This window comes from Centroberyx gerrardi, chromosome 16 (genome assembly GCF_048128805.1).
Source record: "Centroberyx gerrardi isolate f3 chromosome 16, fCenGer3.hap1.cur.20231027, whole genome shotgun sequence".
Lineage (NCBI taxonomy): Eukaryota > Metazoa > Chordata > Actinopteri > Beryciformes > Berycidae > Centroberyx > Centroberyx gerrardi.
In genome coordinates, this window is record NC_136012.1 from 19,034,522 (window position 1) to 19,044,724 (window position 10,203).

The 10,203-nt window shown below is 43.1% G+C and overlaps 1 protein-coding gene across 1 annotated transcript in view; it reads right to left on the reverse strand.

The window, feature by feature from the left end:
- Positions 1–6,023: 6,023 nt before the first annotated feature.
- tnmd (tenomodulin) overlaps positions 6,024–10,203 on the reverse strand; it is a 37,459-nt gene continuing 33,279 nt past the window's right edge. Inside the window, exon 7 of the mRNA XM_071895182.2 lies at positions 6,024–7,250. Within this exon, the coding sequence (XP_071751283.1) occupies positions 7,041–7,250 (210 nt within the window). The 3' untranslated portion in view covers positions 6,024–7,040. The remainder of the gene's footprint in view (positions 7,251–10,203) is intronic.

The window sequence follows — 10,203 nt, forward strand, 5'->3', positions numbered from 1 at the left end:
TCATCTTCGACACATACGAGAGGACACTGCAGTGCTGCTGTTGCTTCGGTTCCTCCCAGGCCTCCTTCAGAACGTCCAGTGGACCCCGCACTGGATGGCCATACAGGAGTTGGAAAGGGGAGAAGCCTGTGGAAGCTTGGGGTACCTCTCTATAGGTGAAGAGAAGGAAAGGGAGCCACTGATCCCAGTCAGACCCCGTGTCCGTCACAAACTTCCTCAGCATGGATTTCAGAGTCTTTTAAATCTTTCTACAAAGCCGTCAGTCTGTGGATGGTATGGGCTCGTCCTCACCCAACGAATCCCCAGCATCTTATACACCTGCTTGAGCAGCTTAGAGGTGAAGTTAGTCCCCTGGTCCGTGATGATCTCTTTTGGGATCCCGACTCTAGAGAACAGCTGGACCAGGCAGTTGACTATCTGACGGGGCTTGATCTTCTTTAGTGGGAATGCCTCCGGGTATCTTGAAGCATAGTCACACACTACCAGTATGTACCTGTGGCCAGAACTACTCTTCTCTAGTGGGCCGACAATATCTATGGCAATGCGAGAGAAAGGGATGTCAATAATGGGCATGCTGACTAGTGGGGCCCTATCTCCCTTTCTGCCTGGGGCTGTTAACTGGCACTGCGGACATGCTTTACAATATTGGACAGTGTCTGCATACTGCTGTGGCCAATAAAAGCGAGAAATCATCCTTGAGAAGGTTTTAAGCTGACCTAAATGGCTTGCCCAAGGAACAGAATGGCTCAGCTGGAGAACAATGGGCCTTAAACTTTGGGGAACAACTAGCTGGTCACCTAGTTTGCTCAAACACGAAGACCTCACTGCCCTTCTCTGTCACTTGGGTTGACTCAGGGACACTCTTGGCAAACAGGGGCTTTAGAGAAGGGTCCTCCCTCTGCAACTGAGTGATGTTACTAGGAATAAGCTGCATCTCAGAACTACCAAGTTCAGGCACAGGCTCTACTAGCTCAGTTCCCCTCAGTCTGTCTTGCCTTCGCTGTCTCCTGCTTTTCTTGGCTCGAGGCTGACTGGCTCCTTCAGCACCTGGCACATCATCATCTGCAAAAGGTAGCTCATCCCACCCCAAAGCTGGTTCAGACTCTGCTTGGATATGCTTGGACCTTGTGACTGCTACCATACCCTTGCTGGCTCTGCTAGAACCTTGCTCAACCCCGTGACTGGCTATGAGCTCACAGAGGATTGGGAGGTCTCTGCCTAGCACTACCTGGTATGGGAGCTTCTCTATTACACCGACTGCAAGCAAATACTGTTGACCTTCAACCTGTATGGCTATCTCAGCTATGGGGTATTCTACCTTGTTGCCATGGACACACCAGACGCTAACCTTTCCCTCATCGAAGATCACATCCCTAGGAAGACAGTCTGGCCTAACCAAGGTGCGATTGCTGCCTGAGTCTAAGAGGGCTACACATGGTTTATCCTCAATAAATACACAGGCTGTACGTTCCTCGTCAAAACAGTCTGGCTGCTCCCTACTTTCCAACTGCCTGCCATCTGATCTGGGTGCAAAACCTATGTAGGTCTTACTGACATGCTTCGTTGGACAATCTGCCTTGAAGTGCCCTGTCTGACCACATGAGTGACATGCTAAAGGATTTCTGTTTCTGAACTCCTTAACATTACTGTTACTTGAGCCACAGGGGCCTTGCTTGAAATTTCTGGCTCTATGCCCATTACTGCCTGCTGGTTTACCAGATGAAGCTGCAGAGTTGGATCTGGGAGTGGGGAACCCTTTTGAAGTCCGGCGGACAGCCAGGAAAAATTCTGCCAGTTCTGCTGTTTCTTTGGAAGATGTGGGGTTGCGCTCTTTGACCCAGGTCTCGAGCTTAGGGTTCAGGATTCTCAAGAACTGTTCCATGACAATGGCATCCCCAATCTGCTCTTTGGTCTTTTCTTTAGCAGCCATCCACTTGTCATACAGGTCCTTGAGGCGAGCCTGCAGCTCCTTGGGTGTCTCATCATCTCCCACGACGCTGGTACGGAATCTGATACGATAGGTCTCTGGATTGATTTCATATTTATACAGAACAGCATTCTTGACCTTAACATAGTTCATTGTTTCCTCAATGTCCATTGCAACATATGCAGCTCGGGCTTTGCCAGTGAGCAGTGGGGCAAGATGCAAAGCCCACTCTTCTGGAGGCCACTGACATGCATATGCAATTCTCTCAAACATTGTCAGGTAATGTTCAATGTCCTCATCTTCATGGTAAGGTTGCATCTTGGGGCCTTTCCACCCAGGAAATCTCACCCTCAGGCTGGATGGTTGCCCCGCAGAGACCTCAAAGGGGCCAGGGTCAGGATCAGGTCTCACTGGAACCATTTGGGCAGCAGGTTGCTCTAGTGGTGGCAGAGAGAGAAAAGGGGTCTGCTGTGTCACCCTCTGGCGGTTCTGGCGGTCCGCGCGGTCCTGCCGAACCTCCTGCTGGACGTGGGAAAACTGATGCTGGACCTTATTCCAGCGCTCCTCCTGGCATTTCCGCTCCTGTTCCCACCTGGCCTCCCTGTCGGACTGTTGCTGCATCAGGCCACGCAAAAGGCTGGAGAGCTCTGCAACATTCTGCGGTTCTTGGACTTGACCGCCTGTTGCCCCCTGCAGGTCAGGATCACCCATGCCTTCATCTTGTAGACAGTCCATCGTACCTGTTGCCTTTTTGCCTCTGGTCATGATCTTCACCGCCCCTACTGGCTTGGAGTCACCGCTGCCGCCACTTGTGAGATAGCTGTAGCCTGAGGGCCTTTAGTGAAGTAGGAGGCTGACTCAGAAGGCGATTTGAAGGTCCCGCAGGTGGACATTTATTTACAGTGCAACCAAAAGTGCAACACAAAAAAGAAAACAAAAATTCAAAAAACTGAAGATTTACAGAACAGAGGATAACTCAACTCATACCAAATCAAAATAACGGCACGTGCACTGGCATCTGCACTGCCTGACCTTCCCTTCCAGCTGCCTCAGAACAACTCTTTAAATACAGCCATCAATTTCAGAGACACATCCCCTAGCCTTCACCAACCTCACTACAGGGGTGAGACATATTACCAGACATATTACCAGCAAAAGAATAATACACATTAGCACAGTAAGAACCCCCCTCCGACATGGAATAGGCCATGACATCATCGCTGACGTCATCGACCACATAACAGACACAACTGCAGGGCGGCCCCCTCCCAAACAGTCGTTTCCCGCGGCAGGTAAGAGTACTTCTGTGAACAAAGAAAACTTAACTATACAATTCTGAAAATCCTGTAACCAAAACAACAATAAAAGTAAATGAAATAGCAACACTGTTTGTCTGTCATTACTGTGTTAAACCGAAAATATGGAATTTGGAAATCTCAACAAAATATAATGCTAAACACAAACAGACCTGGGATAGTTATGTGCCTTAGCATTACAGTGAAATTACCGGTCAACTCAATACGTGATAGAATTAACAAACATGCAGAGATGTACCAATGGGCTTAACTTATGGATACAGAAATAATGTTAACAGTGACAAATGATGTGGTGATACCCACTTTGTCACAAACTTATTTTTCTACAGTGACATCACAACTGGACTTGGTCTTGATTGGCTCACCCCACTAAATATTTGCAATAGTCTTCAAATTCATTCAATAAATACCCTTTTAACTAAACTACATTAATTTGAAAAACATAATGAAGAGCATCATTCTTATCCTGAGCAATAGCATATTTGAAAAAAACAATGATGATGAAATGAATAATATGGGACTTTTAAAAGTACATTTTATGACAATCCAGAGACACTGACTTATTTTATCCAAACCCCCCATATTAGAAGGATTCAGTTAGAGATTAGTGTCATGCTTGCTTGCGGCTTTTCTACTGTATGTGGACATCAAGACATAGAGACACTTTACAGCACACAACGATGGGGGGGGCGATCAATTTGTTGGGCTCCCATGGATGCAGCTATGACAACCATCCCCTGTCTTTATGTCTTTCCACACCTCCATGATTAATTGTGAGATGGATGTACAGTAAAGTTTCTCTTTCACTGTTTTTTTTGGACTTCTGTCCCAACAGGCACGAGCAGCTCCCGGGGAGTCAGCTGTAATATCTGTATCAGCCTCTCCAGTCAGGGTGAGCCGTCCCATTCAAAACGATTCTCAAGGCTCCCGTGGCAATTTACTCTCACGACTACAAAAGCTTCCTGAGTGTCCTCTGAGACCTTGCCAGATAGACTCTAACAACTAACAGCATCTTACATAAACTAACAGTTTATACCATTTCCCAACCTTACTAGTACAAGAACTCTACAGCAAGAGCTCCCTGACTGTATCAGTTTTAATACACACTGCACTATTTGATGTGATAAGCGGAGAAGTAGTGAGAAATGAAGTACGTATCAACACTGATTTTTATGAACTTTTCAGAACTGCCTCAGGGGCTTGGCAGCACCCTTGTCAGTTTATTTGAAGCATGTTTGCAATTATTGCATTTGTTAACTCATGCCACTATTTTTTACTTGACATGTTGCTTAAGGCCATTGACATTATTGATTTAAAAATACAATATGGGTTGCAGTCTGAGCTCCACCATTTATGAACATACCCATAAAACATTTACATACAATTATATGTTTTGCCCTCATTTCCGCAAAATCCACTTAATTGCCAGATATTATTGATATCACTGACATTATTATCATATTGAGCCATAAGTCGCAGCATGTCAATGTCAATATTTACTTAAATGGTGAGAAACACCATCACGAGTAAAGCTTCAAACCACATGACTAGATATTTTGCATGTTATCTCTTATACAGTGCTTCATCACAAGATGGTGAGAAAAAGCACATTTTCAATGCAGCACCTGCAAGTAAGGAATGGAAGTGAGGAAACATTTTGGCGCATTTAGACACTGATGATACAGTGATTTGAAACATGATGATGTGTTTCATTCCAGAGAGTATTAAAACACCTTCACCTTTATGAATACCTACAATTTTTCTCTTCAAAAGTAGAGACACTTTGCTTTCAGGTCCACGGTGTCTTGGCACCGCAGGACCGGGGTTTCTTGTAATTGCAGTTTCACTCCCATAATATTCACTTTAAATTTACAGTCAGGTGGGGCTTCACTTGGAAGCACTATTCATTTAAACTACAGCTGTACTATACTATACTATATACTACTATACTATATACTATACATGCTCTACTATGCTATACTATACTATATACTACTATACTATACTATTATATACATACTCTACTATACATAGTCTACTCTACACTCTAGTCTACTGTACTTTACAAAACTATATACTATAATATACTATACTCTACTATATACTATAGTATACTATGCTATACAAACTCTACTGTACTGTACTATTCTTTTCTATTCTATATTATGCTATACTATACTATCCATACTCTACACTCTAGTCTACTGTACTTTACTATACTATACATACTCTAGTCTAGTCTAGTCTAGTCTATACTGTACTATGCTATGCTATACCACAATACACTGCACTACACTGCACTGTACTGTACTATAGTGTAATGTTGCTGTGTGGTAAGGTAAGTGACTGGATTTAAGAGGCCGTGGCTGGCTGTTTGGCCCTGCAGTGAAGCCAGGCTACTGCATGGGGAAGCGTGTTATGCTAGTAAACCATTCAGGCAGGAGAGAGCTGGCATTAGTGTTAATCAACAAAGGCATCTTTGATACACAAGAGCCTCTCAGGTGAGACAATAGAAACAATAACAGCATAAATTGCTAATTTTCCTTGTCAGGACACACTTTATTTGATGCTAAATGTTTCTGGTTATCAGTGCAATAAAGCCTGATGGAGAAGAGAGAGATGTGTCTATTGTATGATTCAAACGCTACAGGTGGAGAACATGAGCAGCTTTCCCACAAATGTACCGGGGAATTAGGTTTCTTTCAAGAAAATCATACTGTACCATCTATTCATAGAAATGAGCCATGACCTGTATATATTAAAAAAGAGGACAACTGAGATTATTCATACTATGAAATTTTATTTGGTACAATTAGGAAACATTCAAATGTATGGAGGACTGCAAAGCAAATTGTGATGTAAATAATGCTCTACATTTTTGTCTCTCTTGTTTTACCTTTGAATGTCTCTAGAATCTTGAATGCTCTTGAATATCTATCCACGACAGAACATCAATTCCATATGTTTCTTGCTTTCTTATCTGTCACTTGAATAGAATTAGTTCAACCTGGCAGCTTGAGATGTGGTGTTACAGATTAAATCACTTTCACCACATTCAGTCTAGTCCTGATACAAGCAAAGATGAAACAGTTTGAACTGTAGCACCATTGAAGACATTTTGCAGATTGCAATTATAGTGAAAACAATGCAGCATAAGACAACAGCAATTGCATCAAAAAAAGACTGTTGAGTTAAGTCAGAGTGAAGAGGTGGATGTCTGCATGTTTAATTATAAATCTTGGCTCAACATGATGCCAAAAAAAAAGAGAGAATATATATGCAATTAAATGAGTATAACATCTATAAATGTACTCTACTCAAACAGATGTACAATTGCTATATAGTACATATACACATTTTCATATGCTACAGTAAATCTAGAGGAACAGCTTCACTTTTCAGCCGACAAAGTAAAACATGAATGCATAACAGAATTCGGACAGACAGTGATGATATATTTCTTTGTAAAAAATGTGTTAATGATGACATGTTTGAAACTAAATTGCACCCAGTGCACAGGATGACATGGCAAGGATACAAACTGGATTAAATGGCTGGATAAACAGTTAAAATGAGACAGCTCTACACAAACACTTCTTTTTAAGAAAGAATCAAAATGCTCCAAACTCCATTTAGACTGTTAAGACAGACTAATAGTCAATGCACCCATTTTCAGATTGGATATTAATTGTGTGCAACGGGTTGTTTTGGTTTCACTAGTGGTCTGGAATATTTATCGAAGGAGAACTGCACCAACAATGGCAAACAGTATTGTACCCAGAAAGCGCACATCCCATTCAGATCCTCCCCAGCATACGGGCGATCCACCAGTTGCAGGGCATGACAACTTGACAGATGACCCGGCCCCCTTGGTAGTAGTATGGCCAAGGGTTGAAGCCTCCCAGTGGTTCGTGGTAGCGCCGGCAGTAGCGGTAACCACGGCGACAGTGCTGGCAGCAATAGCCCCGGTCGTCCAGACGGTTATCCAGTTCAATTCCGACGTCTCTCTGCAAAGGACACAGGATAGGGCTCGGTCACAATCACACACATGACAAATGCCAGTTCTCCCAAGGCAAGGGCAGAGACAGAGGATTTGATGGTGTGAATTGATGAGCCTGCTTTGGCTGTAGGTCAGGAGAATATATGAAAAAACTAAACAGAAGCGAAATGATCAGAATTGATGTCTCTGGAAATGTGGTGGCCAAGTTGTGCCATGCTTGATGACTGTGACAAAGAGATCAAGATAGCGCTGAAAGTGGGCTGCCTTGATTTAAGCTCCAGGAGCATAAAACATGATATAATACCCTTGACCTTTCCATTATGCCAGAGGTAGCAGTACTCCTGGCTGCATGGCGCTCCATCTCTGATCCCGGCGTTCGCAGCCTCTCTACCAGGGCCATCTTCAATCAAAGGGACTCTGACATTGTTGGTTACCAGCATAATTACACTATTTCTTTCATCTCTGACCTCTTACTCCCTTGGCCGCAGCCCACACTCTGCACCAAAATGGCTGCCCCTCCTCCATTAGAGCATTCAAATTAGAGCTGCTCGTGTCTTGGCGCCCTCCCTCTGACCTTGAATTTAAGTGCATGGCACATTCCTAAAGCAATTAGCAGAGTAATGATCGTCTAACAAGGATCCTTTCATTTGCTCTCACTGGCTGCCTCTGAATTTATAGAGGGGCCAAATGAAACCCAAACGAAAGGTAAATTGGGTAGAATTAATGGCCCTTGGATTTTTCCATTGTGCCGGTTGGTTCATGCCCTCTCTAGACTCGTGGGGCTGAGTGTCATGCCTTTGATCAAGAGCAACTCCAAATGGGGTTCGGAGAAGTGCCACTTAACTCACCCCACTAGTTGAGGCAGATACTGCCCTCAGTATGCATTTGACCACATTTCAATCTCCTGTAGTAAATGAATCCTCTGAGACAATCCGGCACTGTCTCGTTAAACAGCTTGGATGCAAGAGTCGATGGCCTCCGTGGACCTAACATCCAGAACGAACTGGCATAATTCTCTACAGTGCTTACTATGAGTCAGCTACTTGCAATAGTGTGGAACAAAACATAAGTCCACTGTAGGGAATAGAAATGTGGGGGAATTGTTTCAGCCTGGTTTTTTAAGAGGACAGGACCCATAGGAACACATAGCTGTGTCCTCCCAGCCCTCCACTACATTAACTATGGGAATAAGGAGTTTCGTTGCAGCTTTAGGTGAAGGCAGTGAGTAGTCCGTCACAACAGTTTACAGATATTTTATTTGTTTAGATTATGTCAGATGTTGGCTCTTTTTTGCAGCAGGTAGGTGCGGCAGGTAACAATAATTTCATAACCAGCATGACGCACACACACACACACACACACACAAATCATGCATCACATCTGTACTGAGTGATGATAAATTGAGTACAATTACATACTCGTAAAGACATACTTAAAACACATAGGAAAGGAGAGAGATGTGATATGTAAGGAGTGTTTGATTTATTACTCTGACAAACGCAGGTAGGCTATTAATGATTTATTGTTTCAGTCAAGTTTCAGGTCATCAGCTTCCAGGCAACAATCTGTTATGGAAACAACACAAAAGCTGTCAATGGACCAACGATAATCTTATCTGCTCCTCACAGCCCAAACTGTGATGTTACGAAACGTGGAGCTCCGGCTTGGAAAATGAAGAAAATATTTTATTCAAATGATGTTGCGTTTATCAAAACAAACCGCCAATAGGTAGCATTGTACCTTAAAGACAATTAATCAGAGCTATCCTTTTAAAACGGAGGGTACATATTAATCACTCTGGCTTTGAGTTCCCGTCTCTAGTGGGATGCTGTGGTGATAAGAATGGTTCACCTTGGGAAATCTCAGGCAGTCACTCACAAACAAGCAGCATTAATGAAGAGTAAAAGTCATTACCCCCTTTCTGCATCTGATTTCATCACACACACGCACGGAGACATGCACACATATGCACATGCAAACACACACACGCACACACACAGACACACACCTCCATGCGTATTATGAGGCATAGGATATGAATGAGTCTGCAGAGTAGAAAACTTTGTCAGTCATTCAATAAGATGTAACAAATCAAAGCACGACTCCCTTAATTTCCACACTTGTTGGTGTTATTTCACACACATTGATCACCACTCTTCATGGGCTTGAAGCGCATGCCTGGGTATGTTATTAAATCTCATAGCCGAGCTCATCATTCATCCTGGGATCAAAACACCAGAGATAACATGTCTGTTTCATACCCTGCTGTGTATTCAAAGGGGTTTTTGATTTGGACAGTGTAACGTATGAAATGCTTTGACCCTGACACATAAACTACATCCTGATCTCACGGCTGCATACTTACACATACCCCATGAAAAAGGTTTTCGTCTCACTGCACACTTAAAGGTGATGTTGAACTTTGGTAGTACCTTGGGTTGTGTAACTTCCTGGCCATGATATAGCCCCAAAATTGTCAATTCTCTGTTATCTGTTGCTCCGGTAGAAACGATTGCAGAATTGCGCTTTTTTTCCCCTCTCCATTCACTGCCATTGTATGGAGGAACAGGTCTGAAAATCACACTTTGAGTGCATATACGAATGCGAACAAAGCAGATTCTGACAATATACGTATAAAAAAACTAGTCATGCTGCTGAATTGTGGTAAGTGAATCGCTTTCTTTCTTTTTATTAAACCTTACAGTTTGAACAAGCATAACACAGGAATCTGGTCGGAGGAAACTTATGCCGATAGAATGAAGAAAATAAGTTTACCAATAATCGTAAATAGGTGATAAAAAGTGAGAGACTTGTTTTTCATATTGGCAGAATCTGCTTTGTCCCATCTCCCACCTTTTTTTGTAAACTCTTTTTCTTTTCTTTACTTTCATAAAAGGAAACTGCTGGTTTACCTAAGTGATGTGCGGTTTCGCCTCAGTGTCGGGATGCAACTGCAGGCT